This window comes from Plecotus auritus (genome assembly GCF_963455305.1).
Source record: "Plecotus auritus genome assembly, chromosome: 13".
In the NCBI taxonomy this organism is placed as follows: Eukaryota; Metazoa; Chordata; class Mammalia; order Chiroptera; family Vespertilionidae; genus Plecotus; species Plecotus auritus.
The window spans coordinates 14,336,514-14,354,961 of record NC_137779.1 but is presented as its reverse complement, the minus strand read 5'-3'; the positions used below and the strand labels follow the sequence as shown (position 1 = coordinate 14,354,961).

The window sequence follows — 18,448 nt, the reverse complement described above, 5'->3', positions numbered from 1 at the left end:
AGGGTCAGGCGCTGACTGGAGGGATCAGGCGCTGACTGGAAGAGCTTTGGGAGATGTAGAGCACCTCGGCCTGCAGATGGAAGCTGTAGGCATCACTCCTGCCTTGGCTCTGGTGGGAAGGTCTGCTAGGCACCCGGAGTTGTTTCCCACCCTCTGCCCCTGTGCAAGCCCTCCTAGGCTGTCCTGATTCGGGACCCTGGCCTCATGAGCCGCCCTGGGGCCCGGGAGGTGGAGCACTCACGGACAGGCCGAAGAGCTGGTTGAAGGCAGGAAGGCACACGTGCCGGTCCTCCATCCTGCGGCGAGTGTTCCGTATGGCATGGATGGAGACCAGCCACTGCCGCTGCGGAGCCCGGGCAGTCAGGGGCACCTGCTTCTGCCACTGGCTGCATACTTCCCAGAGCCGGTTGAAGCAGCTCAGCGCCAGGCCCTTGGCATCCAGCACTGATGGGTAAGATGGAGGGTGGTTAGGAAGCACCAACGCAGGCCAGCCAACGCTCTGCTCGCTCTCCCTGCCCCCTTCCTGTGGTCTCTGCCGCTCTCCAGACAGCCCCATCACAGGCCTGCACAGGCCCGTCCAGCCCATCACCCCGGGGCACTCAGCCCAATAAACAATGTGTGATAACCTGTGTCATCAGCAGTGAGAAGTGTCTGGGTTGGCCCCGTGGTGGAACACGTCCACTCATGGAGCGCCCCCACCCAAAGAAATAGCCAGAAATGCAGGTGATTTAAGGACAAAGTACAGAATCACTTATAATTTTGCACTAATTAGAAACAATATATATTCATGACGGAGTAAATTATGGTCTGTTCTCTTGGTGAATTAAGCTGCTATTAAAAATGATTTTTGCAAATTAACATGTAATTGCCATTGACCCAGCAACTGCACCCCTGGGCATTTATCCCAGAGAAATTAAGACAGTGTTCACACACAACTTGTGCCTGACTGCTCACTGCTCGTACAGCTTTACATGTGATAGGTGAAAAACAATTCGGCACAGGTGTCCTTCCGTGCGTGAACAGCTAAACAAACTTGGGTACCTCATGCCATGGAAGACCACTCGGCAGGAGGAAGGGAGGAGCTACTGACACACACAGAAACCTGGATGAATCTCCAGGGAATTATGCTGAATGAGAAGAGCCAATCCTGAAAAGTTACATACTGTGTAATTCCACTTATATGCATTCTTGAAATGACAAAATTATAGCAATAGAGACAATTAGTGGTTGCCAGGGGTTGTGTGTGGGGGGGGGGGGTGCGGGGGGGGGTGTTAGGGTGGCATACATGGGAACTTGAGGGAGTCTTGAGGGATGAAACTGTTCAGGATCTTGACTATGTCAGGATCCTGGCCATGATATTTCAGGAGTTTTGTAAAGACGTTACCATTGGGAGGAACTGGGTAAAGGATGCCTGGGATCCCGATGTGTTATCCTATCTAATAAAGAGGGAGTATGCTAATTGACCATCACTCCATCACAAAGATGGCTGCACCCACAGCTGAGGCCAAGTTCCCATAAGGAGCCTTAATGAGCAATCAGCAGGGACCTGAGGCTACGCCCTCCCCCACCCCCATGGGGCTTGACAGGGGACCTCAAGGTGTGCTTCCCATCTGGTGCTGGGCTAGGGGACCTCAGGCTGCTCCCCCCGCCCCAGCACCAGACTGGGGGACCTCAGGCCATGTCCCCCCACCTGGTGGGGCTTGACAGGGGACTTCAGGCCACACCCCCCCACCCAGCAGGGCTTGACAGGGGACCTCAAGGTGCGCTTCCCGTCCTGGTGCTGGGCTAGGGGACCTCAGGCTGCTCCCCCCGCCCCAGCGCCAGGCCGGGGGACCTCAGGCCTTGCCCCCCACCAGGTGGGGCTTGACAGGGGACTTCAGGCCGCGCCCCCCACCCCAGCGCCCGGCCAGAGGACCTGAGATTGCGCCCCCCTGCCTGGTGTGGCTTGACAGGGGACCTCAGGCCGTGCTCCCCACCCAGAGGGGCTTGACAGGGGACCTCAAGGTGCACCCGCAGTGCTGGGTGGGGGGAACTCAGGCCACGCCCCCCACCCAGCGGGGCTTGACGGGGGACCTAAGGCTGCACCCTCCTGCCAGTGGGGCTTGATGGGGGATCTGAGGCTGTGCCCCTCTCCTGGTGCCGGGCCGGGGGACCTGAGGCTGCACCCCCCACCCCCGCCTGGCAGGGCTTGACGGGGGACCTCAGGCTATGCCCCCCACCCAGCGGGGCTTGACAGGGGATCTCAGACCATGTTCCCCACCTGGTGGGGCTTGACGGGGGACCTCAAGGCACACCCCCCACCCTGGTCTGGGCTGGGGGACCTCAGGCCATGCTCCCTGTCCTGGCGCTGGGCCAGGGGACATGAGGCTACATCCCCTGCCTGGTGGGGCTTGACAAGGGTGGGACTGGCCGGGTCTGGATCTAGCCCAATGTGGGGGGGATGGCTGGGTCTGGGTCTCATGCGATTTTGAGGCGCATGTGGGTGGGTGGGGACTTGACTCTGGGTCCCGTGGTGCGCCCCAAACTCTGACAGGAGGAAGGTTTTCACATACATTTTACTAATTTTCTTTCATCTCTGACACTTCTATTATTGAGAAAGGGCAAACAGCAATATTAAATTATTTCCTCTAATTAATCCCCTTTTAACGTGCTGAATTTCGTGCATCGGGCCACTAGTTTCTTATAACTGCATGTGAGCTATGGTTCTCTCAAATAAAGTTTAACTTTAAAAAACAAACTAAAGGGAAAAACAAAAATGGACTTTTACAGAGTTTGTAAGCATGTAAAATGCTTACGTCATGATACTCAGGAAAAAACACTGATATTAAGGAAAATGTTGTGAAAAAAAGAGGATAGAAAATTCCATATCGTGAGTATGTGAAAAAGTCTTCTACCACCTGAGGCCAGAAATAAAAGGCAGGGAAGGCACACAGCCACAATGCCAGCAGAGGCTGACTATGAGGGGTGGTTTATGTGTGACGTTTTTTCTTAAGTACACCTTTTTAGTGCTTTCCCAATTTATCATTACAGGTGATAGTTTAAAATACATCTATAAATGCTTCGATACTACTCCCTTCAGGAGTGGGGGGAGCTCAGTTCCCTCCTCTTGAGTGTGTAACTGAGTGACCTGCTTCCGATGAATATGTTAAAACCAAAGTGACCGTGAGTGGCTTCAGATCCTAGGTCCTAAGAGGCACTGCAGCTTCCACCTTGTGTGCCCTGTCTTTCTCACTGTCTCTCTCTCTTCCTCTCTGTCTCCCTTGTGAATCACTGGCTCGGAGGGAAGCCAGCTGCCATGTCAGGAGGATGCTCAAGCAGCTCTGTGGCGAGTCCACATGGCACGAAATGAGACTTCCTGCCAACAGCTGTGCAATTGAACCATCTTGGAAGCAGAGCCTCTGCCCGCACTGACCTTTGTCCGACCTCATGAGAGACCCTGGCTAAGAACCACCTGCTCAGTTGTTCCCAAATTCCAGATCCACAGAAACTATCCTATATAATAAAGAGGTAATATGCAAATTGACCCTCACACTGTTGCACAAGATGGCCACCCCTATGTGGTCAAAGACGGCCACTAGCAGATGGCCAGCAGGGGAGGGTAGTTGTGGGCGATCAGGCAGGCAGGGGAGGGCAGTTGGGGGTGACCAGGCCTGCAAGGGAGGGCAGTTAGGGGCAACCTGGATGGCAGGAGAGGGCAGTTAGGGGCGACCAGGCTGGCAGGGGAGAGCAAGGGTGACCAGGCTGGCAGGGGAGGGCAATTGGGGGCGACCAGGCTGGCAGGGGAGGGCAGTTGGGGGTTACCAGGCTAGCAGGGTAGGGCAGTTGGGGGCGATCGGGCCAGCAGGGGAGCAGTTAGGCGTCGATCAGGCTGACAGGGGAATGGTTAGGGGGTGATCAGGCTGGCTGGCAGGCAGGCGAGCGGTTGGAAGCCAGCAGTCCTGGACTGTGAGAGGGATCGGGCCTAAACTGGCAGTCAGACATCCCCCGAGGAGTCCCAGATTGGAGAGGGTACAGGCTGGGCTGAGGGACATCTCCCCACACACAGTGCATGCATTTCGTGCACCGGGCCTCTAGTGGGATAATAAATGTCTATTGTTTGAAGTCACCAATTTTGGAGCAATGTTATGCAGCAACAGGTAACAGCACCTACAATATAGATTTTAAAACAAAAATCCAAACCCTAAACCTGGCTCTAAAGAAAAAACGAACAAGGAGCAGGACCAGAGGAAACCTCAGGTGCTTTACCTCAGAGACCCAGGTCATTCTGCTACACAAATCCCTCCTGAGACCCCAGCTGGCCCAGGGGCTGGGGGCAGGCACACCTAAGAGGGTGGCCCCAGGGCAAGTCACTGGAAACAGGGCAGACTCAGAAGTGTCACAGGCCACACTCGAAGGATTTGGGGAGCTGGAGAAGAAACAGCTCGTGCCTAAAGGCAGTGGCTACAGAAGAAAAGCAGAAGGGCTGAGGCCAGGGGAAGCTATGTCTGAGGAAATCCACACATTGGGGGTGCCTAGAATTGGCCACTGCCACCACACCCAGAACTTGGTGGCCATTCAGCATTTGTCAATAACTGGGCTGTATCAGGTCTGAGACACCCAGGGAGACACAGCACCGTTTACTCTCCTGCCTTAGGTCACGCTAGTGTTTTCGTCAACGTGTTTAAACTTGAATCTTGGTTCCGGCAAAGGGCAATTACCAATAAGAATGATAAGCTGTGGGGAGGCTCACCTGGCCCACACACTCTGACAGGACTGCCTGCTTTCCTGGTCTCTCATGAGGTCGGACAAACAGGCTGCTCACAGGGCTGCCTGCTTTCCTGGCACCCACAGGGACTGCTCACTGGGGAGGGGCAGCTGGTGCTCCACCTGGCCCTGTCACACAGGGGTCTCAGTCACATCTCTGCCCTTGGGTGATGATTCTCCTAAAACCCACAGATAGACTTTAAGTCCCACTCCCATGACAGCGACGGCGGATTCAGGCAGGGACACCAGGCCTGCATGGGAGCAGGAGCCCCCAAGTGGAGGTCTCGGCCACTGTCAGACACTGTACTGCTCCTTCCCCGCCAACAGGTGGCGCTGACTTCCTGTTGGAACTCGGGCAAGGCGGGGCCTGCAGGCTCTGCCAGGACAATGGCTGCCTGTCTCCTGCCTCTGGTGGGGACCAGAGGAGGTTGTGCTGGGATGGCTGGGGGCAGGGAACCTGGAAAAGAGCAGGGGACCAAGACAGAAGGGCCCGGCACCTACTGCAGGGACAGGCTGGCTGTTTTCCTCTCTTTTCCTGGCCTGTTCCTGGCTTTGCCCTCAGTGCTCCCACTCACGCTGACACAGTCGGATGATACAGGCATACCTAGTTTTATTATGCTTCGCTTTATTGTGTGCTTGACAAATGCTGCATTTTTTTATAAACCGAAGGCAAGATCGCTCCCAACCCCAGAAAAAGATTATGACTTGCTTTATAGGGGTGGCCTGGAAACAAATCCTCAGTATCTCGGAGGTATGCCTGTAATTAAGTGATGTGAGGGAGGTGCTAGTGAAAGCACTACATAAATGAACCAAATCAACACACTATACGCCTTAAACTTACATAGTGTGATATGTCAGTTATATCTCAATTAAAAACTAATAAAATAACACAATCAGATAGGAAATGGCGAAGGAAGAAGAATCTGCTGAGGCTCCCACTACGCTGACAGCCAGGCCGGGCCCCAGAACCTACTGTCTTCTGCATCCCGACGGGCCTTCAGCTCTGCCTGCGGCCAGAGCTGCACCTTTCACCGGTAAGCGTGGAGCCACCGAGAGCTGGCCCCCAGCCTGGCCCACCGCACAGCCCGCCACAGGCCATGGCCGAGCAACCCTTGCTTTTGCTGTAGTTCTGGTCTGACCTGAACGGGTACTTTGGTGAAATGTGATAGAAAGGAATGACTAGGAAAATGGAAGGAAGACATGCAAAATAAGAGCCCCGCCTCTTTAGAAGGCTCACTCTGTTTCTGGGTCCCTCTTACTGCATGGCTTGGGCCGCCCCGCTGACCACTGTCCAGGAGTAGGCTGCCTCCCCAAGCTCTCATGGGAACCCACTGCATCTCCATCTTTCGGGGCCGAGTCGGCCCAGGCCAGGGGCCAAGCTCTGCATTTCCTCTCCGCTGGACGTTAAGGCTGCCTCTGGGAGCCACTCTCACGCCACCGCAGGGTGACTGACGTTGGTGAGGCAGAACAGAAGCGTGACCGAGAAGCGGGACCCTGGTGTCTTCCCCTGTCACATGGGCCACACATCGCTCACCCCTGGCTGTTCTGAAGCCCAGCGATGGCTGCTGTGCTCCCCGTGCTGCCGTCAGGCTGGCAGTGCTCTCTCTGCATCCTGATGCCCCTGCCCCGTCCTAAGCGCACACACAGCCACGTGCTGCCACACCGCCTTCCCACCAGCAAACGGCAAAGGGCTGCAGGCCAGGTGAGCCTGCCTTCTCCCACTCTGGTGCTCGCCGGCAGCCTGTCCCTTGTCTGGCTGGCAAGCCAGTTGCCTGCTAAGCCTGGGGTCCCAATAAAGAAGAGAACTCACGGGTCACAGGGGCTTTTTCCTCGTCCACTTCCTCGCTGTCCTCCTCCTCCTGCCTGGGCAGCTTCCTGAATTCGGAAAGGTCTGTCTGCAGCAGCTGGGAAACGGCTTCATGGGCCAGAGATGCAGCAAGAGGTGGCGGAGCGTTCCTGGGACGGGAAAGAAGTGAACTGGGCTGGCTCCTCGGCAGAAGCCAACATCAGAGGGAGCCCTCGGGCCCCTTCCACCCAGAGAAGCCCCTCAGGAGGCAGCAATGACTACTTGCACCCCAACCTGGGGCCACACGAGCAGGTCAATCTCTTCTCCTTAGGGAGCCGACGTTCACGTGACGCCATTTTCTGGGGCCTGTGCTGCTCCAGACGTGGGCTGGGGCTGGTGGGCTGGGGGTGTCACAGACTTGTGGGCGGTGTCCACTGGCCTCCATGGCCAGGCCAGACGAACTGTCCAACGTTCAGCCTGCTGACAGGTGCCTGGTCACCAATACCAGCTGGGGACCTCTGGAGTTGGGGAGCTTATGGGTTGAATTGTGCCCTTCAAAATACATATATTGAGTTCTAATCCCCAGTGCCTCAGAATGTGATCTTGTTTGGAAATAAGCTGGTTGCAGATATAATTAGTTAAGATGAGGTCACCCTGGAGTAGGATGGGCCCCTAATCCAATAACATTGGTGTCCTTATCAAAAGGGGAAATTCGGACATAGACACACACACACACACAGAAACCTGTGAGGATGAAGGCAGGGACTGGAGTGATGAACCTATAAGCCAAGGGCGGCCAACAACCACCAGAAGGAACCAGCCTTGCTGGCACCTTGATCTTGGACTTCCAGCCTCCAGAACTGAGACAATCCATTACTGTTGGTTAAGGCGCCAAGCCTGTGGTCCTTCATCACGGCCAGCCCAGAAAACAAAAAAAGGGAACGTGGGACTCTTGGGCTGTGCTTAGAAGGCTGGACTGTGCATGGCCCAAGGGGTCCCTGGTCCATCAGAGCAGCTGGTACAAAGGGAGGTTGGGGGTAGGGAGGCAGGTGTCAGAAAATGGGGAGCCATGACCTTGGTGGGCTTTGAAGAGGGACGTGACATGATGGGATAGGCTTCTCTCTGGCCTCCCCCTTCAGGGTGGACTTAAGGGTAAACGCTGCAAGGAGGCCAAGGCCCTAGCTGAATAGCACCTGGCGGTGGACAGGAGGGGACAGAGCCGGCACTGAACAGGGGACTGGACAGGTTCCTTGTCCACAGTGAGTCTCAGGTTTGGCTGAGGTCAACAGGACTAGGGACGATGAGCATGAGGTCTGAACTGGAGATGGGGCCTCTAAATGAATGGGGGTGAGGGCTCGAGCCTGAAGGAGCTCGCCTGGGCAGACAGTAGCTGGAGGGCTGGGATAGCTGGAGAGGTGGCTGCCCAGGGCCATGGAGGAACAATTCTGGAAAGCAAGACTTGTTGAGTGCTTCGAAGATCCCGGCCAGGCCACCCAGAACACAACTGTGGGGTTGGCGTGGGCAGGAGTGGGAAAGCCAATGGAGGGAGGAGATGGGACTTCGAGCTCAGGAAGAGGGATGAGTAAGTGGCAGCTCCTAGGAAATCGTGGGGATGAAGAGACTGAGGCCAGTCGGGAAGGACTAAAGAATTCTGCCACAAGACACTTCCCCATGCCTGCTTGCCTGCTGCCCGGCCTCCAGCCTGGGGGCCAGGTCCCACACCATGTTCCTGGGAAGCCCTTCCTGGCTCCCCCAGGCACAGGGGTCGCTCACCCTGGTACCCCACAGCCTTAAGTATATATCTTGCCCTAGCCGGTGCTCAGTGGTTAGAGCATCGGCCCACGGACTGAAGGGTCATAGGTTCGATTCCAGTCAAGGGCACGTACCTTGGTTGCAGGTTCGATCCCCTGGCCCCATTTGGGACACATGAGGGAGGCAGCCAATAGATGTTTCTCTCCCATATCAGTGTCTCTCTTCCTCTCTCTCTCTCTCCCACCCTTCCACTCTCTCTAAAAATCAATGGGAAAAAAAACCCTCTAGGGTGAGGATTAACAAAACAAAGTAAAGAATATGTCCTGACCCCAGAATCTGCCTCCTCACCAGTGGGAGCCCCTTGCAGGCTGGAGGATGTGTGTTCACCCCCCTGTGCCTTTCCCTGAGGACTGGGGACTCCGGTCCAGGGTGGGCGGCCTGTGATTCTCTGCTGGGCTGACAACACTGGGCTTCACCCGGAGGGCAAGGACCTCCCACAGCCTGGTGGACGGGTCATGTCCCTTTGGGGCTAGGCACCTGTGGTGTCTACAGATGACCTTAGGAATCTACTGGGATGAATGAGAGGGTGGCTCAGGGGGAGAAGCCTCTGGCACTGCCTTTGAAAAACAACCAGTCAAGACATGAGAAATGAGTTCCTCTGCTATTTGGGGATTTCCTGCCCACCACTGGGTTTTCCTTTTTCACAGCAGGGAGAAGGGGCGGCTGTTCTCCTGGTAGGTCGAGCTGTGTCTTCCTGCAGGCCCTCTGAAGTCCCACTGCTGAGGCCACTGAGCTTCCGGCCCTGGGGACCCAGACAATGCCTGGCTTCGGGCCACAGGCTTGCTTCCTGGAGGCCCCTCCCGCCTCATCCAGGGGTTCCCGCCCACCACACTCTCAAGGCACTCAGGCCACACGTCAGTCAGGGCTGCTAAAGTGGCCACAAGATGCAGTGAAGGGACAGGTGTGTGTGCAAGGCCCAGGGACCCGACCAACGCTCTAGTCCCGCCCACCTCGGATTTTCAAGGAGTTTCTAGTTTAGAGCAGAGATGAAAAGCACATAAACAATACAGGGTAAGGTACACACTGCTTGGGGACCTGAGATGTAACATGGAATTGCTAACAACAGGGGAAAGACAGGATAGAAATTGTCACACCCTTGAACTCAGTGAACTGACTTCTAGTCAGTGTCGTAAAAGAGACCATTTACAATCTGAACAAACTCCATGGACCAATATGCTCAGGGCCCCTTTCACCCAAGAGCCCGCATGCTCGAGCTCCAGGAACGGGAGCCCCGGCGGGATGCTCCTGACAGTCACACGCAGTGTAGACAACATGTAAACATCTGCATCTACATAGGAAAGAACAACTAGAAAAAGACAAATAGAACTAAAAATAAACCCACTAAGATGGCTGGAAAATATAAGACTTTAAAATATTACACTTTGCTCTGGCTGGTTTGGCTCACAGCCTGCAGACTGAAGGGTCCCGGTCAAGGGCACATGCCCGGGTTGTGGGCTCCATCCCCAAGAGGGGGGCGTGCAGGAGGCAGCCAATCAATGATTCTCTTCATCACTGATGTTTCTATCTCTCTCTCCCTCTCCTTTCCTCTCTGAAATCAATAAAAATATATTTAAAAAAAAAGTTTGATACATTTAAAGAAAAAAATAAATAAATAATAAATAAATAAAATATTACACTTTAAGGTGCTCTGCGGTGGATTCTCAGAGGCCGGCACCACCCCTGCAGCCTCACAGCCCCCTGGCCTCTCTGTCACAAACAGTCTCAGGCCTGCTCTGTCATCCTGCTAATTAACGGGGTGCCCATTTAATGCCTGAGCCCAGAGCCTGTTGCCAGGGCCTCCAGGAGCCCCACTCCACCTCACATAAGTCCTGTTGTTCCCTACCCTTACCCTGAGGACACGAAAACTCGCTCCCCCCAAGGTCCTGTGCCCCACGGAGCCTGTGGACCAACTCCTGACTTCTCCAGCTCAGATCCCTTCCTGGGCAGGAGGGTGGTCACCTGCTCCTGCTCGGCCACCACCCTCTTCCTCACCTTCCCCCCACCACCGCCATCTCCACTGCTGTGGAGCAAAACCAGCCCCACCCATCCTGGGTGCTTCCCCTCCTTGCACATCCCTTCTCAGAGCCCTCTCCTTCCTTGACCTGGGACCTGACCTTCAGGTTGGTACCCATTCCAAATCCCAGAGGCCCAGCTTGCTCCTCTCTGTCCCCATGGACACATCGTCCTTGGCACGCAGTGTCCTCTTGCTCTCCTCAAGCCCGGTCGGCAGAGGTGCCTTTCTTCCCACAACCCCAGCCCCCCTGCACCCTTGCATTTCCCTTCTCCCCTGTGAGTGCGCTGCTGCGCCTGGCCGGCTCCCTCTCCTCCTGCCTTCGTGCTCCTGGCCCTGAGGGAGGCAGACCTCTGGGAGCCCTCCCATCTCCCACACCCCTAGCACCCATCCAGCACCCTCAGGTCCCAGGCCTGCTCTGCCCTACCTGCCTCTAAAATATTTCCTCAAAGCCAAACAAGCTGGCAAGCCCCTCTACACACGCCATCCCGAGGGACACTGTCGCTAGGCCTTTTCTCCTAAGCTCTGTGGGACCGTGGGGGATGCTGGGATGGATGTGGCCCGGAAGCCGGCCCACAACAGAGGCCTTTGTGCTCAGCGACTCAGGCTCCCACACAGCAGAGCGGGTAGTTCACTGGGGGGCCGGGAGGGCGCGTGGGAATGGAGCTGACCTGTCACAAAGGAAGCACACGGAGGCCAGGGCCAGGTCCTGATTTTAGGAGTGATGCAGGGACTAGGGACTCTGGTGTGGTCCCTCAAGGAAGGATGAGGGTCACAGGCCATGAGCCTCCCCCATCCTCCCCGAGATCTGCTAACCTGGTTGTGCTCCCTTTCTGTGGCTCAGCTTCCTCGTCTGTGAAACGGGGGAAGCACCACCACACTGCTCGGTGGGGCAGCGTGGCCTACATGCTGGACACATGGCCAGGCCCTGCCTCAACATGGAGGCCCTGGCCAGTCTCCTAGCCCATGTGGCCTCTGTCTCCCCATCTGTAAAACAGGACAGAAATAGGGCCTACTGCTTAGCACCTGTCATGAATTGAATCGTGCCCTCCAGAATGATATGCTGAAGTCCCAACCTGCAGTGGTTCACAACGTGACCTTATTTGGAATTAGGGTCTTTGCAGGTCAGACTGGAGCAGGGTGGGCCCCACGTCCAGTAGGACTTGTACCCTTACAAGAAGAGGATGCACAGAAAGACAGGGAGAGACGCCACGTGAAGACAGACACACGGGAAGGTGCTATATGTGACAACAAAAACCAGATTGGAGTGGTGTGTCTCCAGGCCAAGGCACACGAAGGACTGGATGACACCAGGAGCCAAGAGAAGGGTCTGGAGCAGATCCCGCCAGACAGCCTTTGTCTGAGAACATTCCCTGCTGACACACTGATCTCTCACTTGCAGCCTCCAGAGCTGAGTCAATACATCTGTGTTGCTCTAAGCCACATAGCCTGTGGCGCTCTGACATGGCTGCCCTTGGAAACAACACAGCGCTGTCACGGGGATTCACACAGGGAACACAATTTGCACGGGGAAGGATGTGTGGGGGTAAATGCCAGGTTCAAGGCTGGCCTGTGGCACATGCCATGCCCCATCCTCCTGTCCTGTGCTGTCCCCTCCCGGTGGGTGCACGGCCTACCTGCTGCTCAGGAAGCCCACTGCCAACTCGGCCAGCTCGCCCTCCACCTCCTCCTGGCTCAGCACCGTCCCTGGGATCTTCCATGGCAAAGGGCTCTCTGCGCTCAGTGGGGCTGGGAAGTCACGGAGAAACTCGTCCAGGAAGCTGGGGGTCTCCTCTGCCATCTGGCTGCTCTGCTCTGGGGCTCCAGAGGCCATGCCCAGATCATCCCGGGGGGCCTGCCGCCAGGGTTCCAGGCAGGCTTCACTCTAGGGAGAGACATGAGGGTCAGCAAAAACAGGAAGCATTTGGTGCCCTGCTGTGGGGTCTTCGGGCCTGCAGTGCTGACTGCCAGGTCTCCGGCACCTCCAAGCATCATGCCACACCAAGCCCGGAGCTCATGGCAGAAGGGCAGGGCTACCCAGTTTCACACCCAGCTCAGGGGCTCAAGTAAGTGGGAGGCACAACCCTGGCTGGTCTGATCTTAGAGGGATGCGGGAAGCGGCTTCAGGAAACAGAGCCAGGAGCAGCAACTGCATGGATGTCCTGAAGGAAGCTGCGTTACTGGCAGAGATGGCCAGCATGGCCAGTGGTGGGCAGGAGAGGGAACTAGGGCCAGGCCACTGAGGCAGGTGAATGTGGCAGGTGAGGGGGTTCAACTTGACCCAGGACCTGGGCATCCAGGAGGTGAGGAAGTGATGGCAGCAGGTCTGTGAGCCTAAAAGTGGTACCCAGAGGGGTGGGTGAAGGGTCACCTGTTGGGGAAGGAAGAAAAGGGTCTGGACAGGATGGTGGCAGAGCCCATATGCAGGAGAGAGCTGGCCCTGAGCTGTTTCAGAAGGCACCAGGCTGTGGGGTGCCCAAGGTTGTGGCAGGAGGGAAGCAGAGGGTTAACCCAGGACAATCAGGGGAGTTTGGGATGTGGTCACCCTAATAAGTACTCTCCATCAGGAGGAGTCCAGGCCTCCTGGGCATAGCTCCAGCCTCAAGGGCTCTTCCTCCCAGCAACCTTTGGAAGGCAGAGGGCTTACTAGCTGCCAGCCCCAGTGCATTACCTGACACACTCCGGGGAGCCAGGATGAGCCCCCATTTCACAGATGGGAACCCTGAAGCTTGGGGAGGGGCAGTCCTTTGCCCGAGAATAGATGATGGGGTCATGGGGGGATTCTGGAGCCCAAGCTCATCATCCCTCCCTTCCCTCACCCCACTTCTCTCACATCTGGAAGGTGTCACTCACCCCCATCTTTCACCCCAATGGGGTCTCCAGCTCTTCTCCCCCAGCTGAGAGCCACCCTCTCCACCTCAAACCCGGCCCCTTCCTCCCCAGCCTGTCTGGCTCAGTTTGTATGCCAGCGAAGGCCCCGTCAGGCAACCCATGGCCCCAAGGGTCCACTGGACTCCTGCCTCCTACTCACAGCCCTCCAGAACCAAACAATCCCATAGGTCTTCCATTCACTGCCCCTCAGGGTTAGCCTCTGCCCCTCCCTTCATAACACACACACCTGGGTAGTCACCTCCCATCGCCACCTGCTCCTGACAGGCTCCTCACTCTTGCCCCTTGCTCTCTTCCTCTCCATAGCATCCAGGCTGGGAAACTTTCTTTGGGAATGAATTCCACAAATTTATCCCCCAGAAAAATAGTATTTCTTTTTTTTAATGTATTAATTTTGAGAGAGAGAAGGAGAGACATTGATGTGAGAGAGAAACATCGATTGGTTGCTTCCTGCACACGCCCAACCAGGGATAGAACCCACACCTGGTATGTGCCCTGACCGGGAATTGAACCTGCTACCTTTCAGTGCACGGGGCAACACTCACACCAGCCTGGGCAAAAGTTAATTTTTAAAAGCAGACACACAGAAATAATGTAGAGCCCTAACCGGTTTGGCTCAGTGGATAGAGCGTCGGCCTGTGGACTGAAGGGTCCCAGGTTCGATTCCGGTCAAGGGCATGTACCTTGGTTGCGGGCACATCCCCAGTAGGTGTGCAGGAGGCAGCTGATCGATGTTTCTCTCTCATCGATGTTTCTAACTCTCTATCCCTCTCCCTTCATCTCTGTAAAAAATCAATAAAATATATTAAAATAAAAAGAAATAATGTAGAAATGGGGCCACGTGGGACAGGACATGGGGACAGACTTAAGTTCATTGTTATCCTTCCATTTACTCGTAAGTAGAAGCGAATACAATGCAGCCCCAGATTACAAAGGCAAAGGGTTAAAAGTTCAAGAATGTAAAATAAAGAAGGGAGATCACTGCATTATAACCACCAGGGGAAGGCAGGTGGCTTTGGGGGCTGGAGGCTGTGAAACGGGGAGATCAGGAAAGTCTGGGATCATGCAAGTGGGGTGGTGAGGGTCAGCTTGGGAGGAGGACGGCCAGCCAGGCCCCACCAGGGCCACAGATACAAGAATCAAGCCAATGACAACAACAAGATGACAGCAAGAATTTCCCAGCAGGCTTGGACACCCCTGGGCAGAAAGTTCCGGGCTCCTGTTGCTTTGAGAAGAAAAATGTAATGCCAAGCTGCCCCAAGCAACACTGAGTGTCCCAGGTCGGGTTGGGTAAGGGTGAGCCAGAAACAAATGCTCCACAGGCATTGAAACCTCAGGGTCCAAACAAAAAGGCAGCGTCCTCACTGACCTCCCCAGAGGGCACGGGAGGGCCCCCGTTTGAGAACCCTGGCCCACAGTATAAAGGACAGAGTTCAAGGCCCTTCACCTTCGACCTCGCTTGCTGGTGGTGGCACTGCTGGACATGTTGTAATGCGGGAGCCTCCTAGCCTTGGGATGCCAGGAACCCTCTCCCCTCCCAAGAGAGCCAGTTTCCCTTGGGGTTAAGGGGCTCTTCTCTCTGCACTGCAGACCTGGTCTCTGCCACGGCCCTGCTCACCATGGAGGGGGCTGGGGTCGTGTGCCCTGTGCCCAGTGCCCCACTTCCAGGGTCCAGTGTGGGCCTGGACAGCAGCCTGAGTGGGATACATGTGCCTTGGGGGGTCCAGAGAGCGAGGCAGCACAGGTATGACAGGGTTGGCCTACAGCCTGGGGTGGGCTGGCTTACTCTCAAGGCCTGCACCAGCTCCACTCCTTCGCTACGCAGGTGGGTGGCCCAGAGCCACCCTGCCTGCAGTTTCTGCATCACCTAGAGGAGGTGAGATGGAAGGAGAGGAACCAGGATGCGGCTTCCGTTCTCTGGGGCCCAGCTGGTTTATGACATACAAGTAATTTCCTTCCCTGCCCTTCCTTTTTTCAACAAACTCCCCACTCGGTGATGGAGTCACATGGATATGAGCAAAACAATCCCAGCCCTTGGGAGCCTGGGGCCTAGAGATAAAGGATGAAGAGGGGAGGGAGGAGTGAGGGGCTGGGTGTCAAGGAATTCCTAACCCAAAGGGGGACCCAGAGGTGGCCCTGGGAATGCCAGGAGGACAATGCTGTGGCCCTGCGCTCTCGCGGGACCAACTGAGGAGACAGTCTCAGGAACCATGCAGGCCCAGGCCCAGGCCCAGGCCCAGGCCCAGGCAGTGCAGGATGAGGCGGCGCTGAGGCTGGTGCAGGGATGTTCCAACTGGGGATGCTCCGGAGGGACTTGGGCATGGGTTTGTGCAAGTCACCAAAGACCTGGGGTGAGTATGGGAGGATACTGAGCCTCCAGCCCCCTAAGCCACCTGCCTCAAACAGTCTGGATAAACCTGGCTCTTGGAATGACGCCCCTCCGCACGGGCAGCCAGAGTGACCGGAATGACAGTGCTGCCAGCTAACATCTGCCCACAGGTGCCATCACTGCTTTGAGGTCTCTTCCTGGATCACCTCTTTTCACCTCCCAACACCCTGCTGTCCCTGCTTTACACAAGGGCGGTCTGCAGCATAAGGGCCAACTAAGTTGCCCAATGTCCCTCCATGGGGTTCATGACTACTGGCCCCTAAGTTAACGGAAACCCCACCCATCCTGCATCGGTCAGCGGCCCCGATTCAGCCTCTCTCATGGCCCTGTTTCTCATTTCTGTGCCCCTTGCGCTGGCGCCGCCCTCACCTCCGTGCTCCTGGGCCTTGCTGGAGGGTGGCATTTCATTTTGCCTCGAGACCTCTCTAATCCAAGCCCCACAACACCATTGAGGCCCAGCCCTCTGTCTCCTGTGGCTCTAGAACACGTTTGCTGGCACCTGGCTTGTAAAAAGTCCATTCCCCCCCCCATTTAAAATACTGACTTTCCTTTAGTTTACTAGTTTTAACTCATAAGCTCAACTAACGCTTATTTGTACAATTGCATTTTTCTAGGTCTGGACAAAATACTTGTTGAGTCCTGCTTGACTTCAGAAACCTCGTGGAAAAAAAAGATAGCAATCCTCAGAAAGGGGAACCGCATCACTGTTACAAAAATACTGTATTCATTGTTTAAAATTTTTCTACAAAAGGAGAATCTTCTTTCTTTACTTCTGAAAAACTACTGGAAAGAGTTTGTAAATGCATCCAGATCTTTTCATATAGATTATATATATATATATATATATATATACACGCACACACACACACGTATGTATATATACATAAATATATATAATTTGTATATATACATATATAAATTTTGTGGTAAAACATACACAACATACAATTGACCATTCTACCCATTTTTAAGGGCACAGTTTTGTGGCATTGTTGAGCAACCACCACTTTCACAGGCTTGACCTTCTCACTAGATTGTAAGCTCCCTGAGGTGAGGAAGCCCACCCCTGTCCCCTCAGGTGTTAACACTGCCTCTGTGCACGGGGCAGCCGCAGCCGCAGCCCCAGCCCCAGCCCCAGCCCCAGCCCAGCCCCTAGGTGTGATGGCAGAGGGAGGGGCTGGCTTCCTCCACCACCAGTGGGTGGTGAGGGCTGAGAGGTGCAGCCTGAGGTCGGGAACTTTGGAAGAGAAAGCTAAAACACTCTGTGGAACACAGTGGGCAGCAGAGAAAGGCTTTAAAGACAGGGTTGGCATCAGGCGAGATCTCAAAGGAATTCTCCGAAAGATCTTGTGTGGAGGTTGATTGCTTTCAAAGTGGCATCTTTGTTTGTTTACCTCTGACAACTAAGCAGAAAGCACATGCTGTTAGGCCACGTGGCCGGTGAAGAAATAGGCTCAGGGAGGGTGAACAGCCCACCTAAGGTCACTAGGATCAAACAGGATCTTCAGGTGCCGTTATTATTACAGTTCCACCTCGGTTGCAGGAAGAAGAGAGTGAAATCTGACAACAGGCCGGACATAAGCATAAAGGCCAGAAATGAGTTGGCGATGACCTCAGAGTCTCTCTGGCGAAATGGGAGCACAGCTCCACCCAAAGACCGGGCCCCAGGGAATGCCATGAGGACGTGTGTCACTCAGGACATGTGCCTGCCTGAGGGGATGCTGGGGGAGGAGTCCATCACCATCCACTGGGCCCCACCCTGCCAGGCCCTGCATTAAAATCCCTACAGCCAGGTGCGGTTTCTCCCTACTGCACAGAGAGGCTAAGGGGCTCGCCTGAGGTCGCACAGCTGCAGTGGCGGGTCCCCTGTTCTAGCTCACACGTGTCCCGTTAAAGCTGCTGCAGCCCAGGCACCGGCTTTCAGTCAAGCCCCTGAAATACACTTGGGGGAGGGCCGACGGCGGCAGCAGGCCATGGGTGTGGGCACTTGGGCAGAGACACAGACAGTCCTGCAAAGGTGCAGGGGCTGGTGAGGTAGGGGTCTGGGCTGTGGGCCCAGCCCAAACACTCGAGAGGGGAGCGGTGAGGTGGGGAGGGGCCGCACTCCGGACAAACGGGGGCGGTTCACCCCTCAGCACCCCATTCTTCTTTGGCCCTCAGTCCCCACCTGGCCCTGGCTCGGCCACACCCCCGCCAGGCCGTTCTGCACCCTTGGCTCCTCAGCCCCCCCCAATTCCCCGCCTCAGGTTCCTCAGCAGCTCCTCCCGCTCTTCAGCCCCCCACTCGGCCCCCTGACCCTTTGAGTCTCTATCTTGGCCTCCCCGCCTCCACAGCACCCCGTTCCGCCCCTTCTGGTCCTCAGCGCCCCATTTCACCCCTGCACAACTAGAGCCCCCACCTGAGCCTCACCCCAGCGCCGTCAGCCCCGCAGTCCCGCGCCCCAGGTTCCCTCTCCTCCAGGTCCCCGCGGGCCTCACCTGCCACTCAGCCGCTCGGCGTTCCGCGAGCCGCTCCGGCCGGCCCCGCCCACTTCCCGTCCCCCGGCGCCGCGGGCGTCGCGCAGGCGCGGTCAGGCCAGGGAGGGCGGGGGGGGGGGTGCCGGGGGGACAGGCCTCTGCTGCCCCCTGGCGGCCTCCAGACTTGTGACCGCGGCCCTTTCATTTCAGGGGAAGAGCGGCCCCTCCAGGGTTCTGGCTGCTCACTGGCGACTTGCTTCACTTCCCTGGCCTTTGAATGGGGACAAGCAGTCCCTATTTCACAGCGCCCAGAAGTTAAGCAAGTTGTGCAGTCAACAGCCGTTTAGTGGCAGAGCACGGAT

The 18,448-nt window shown here is 56.0% G+C and overlaps 1 protein-coding gene across 2 annotated transcripts in view; it reads right to left on the bottom strand.

Annotated features, from left to right (window-relative positions):
• The window catches only part of PPM1F (protein phosphatase, Mg2+/Mn2+ dependent 1F), a 28,695-nt gene extending 10,544 nt beyond the window's left edge, over positions 1 to 18,151 (bottom strand). Inside the window, exons 1-4 of one of the 2 annotated variants that reach the window (XM_080649752.1) lie at positions 18,108 to 18,151; positions 11,990 to 12,237; positions 6,554 to 6,699; positions 242 to 444 (exon numbers count right to left, since the gene is read on the bottom strand). In XM_080649752.1, the coding sequence (XP_080505878.1) occupies positions 242 to 444; positions 6,554 to 6,699; positions 11,990 to 12,186 (546 nt within the window). In that variant the 5' untranslated portion in view covers positions 12,187 to 12,237; positions 18,108 to 18,151. The other variant, XM_080649753.1, reaches the window with a different exon arrangement.
• Positions 18,152 to 18,448: the final 297 nt, after the last annotated feature.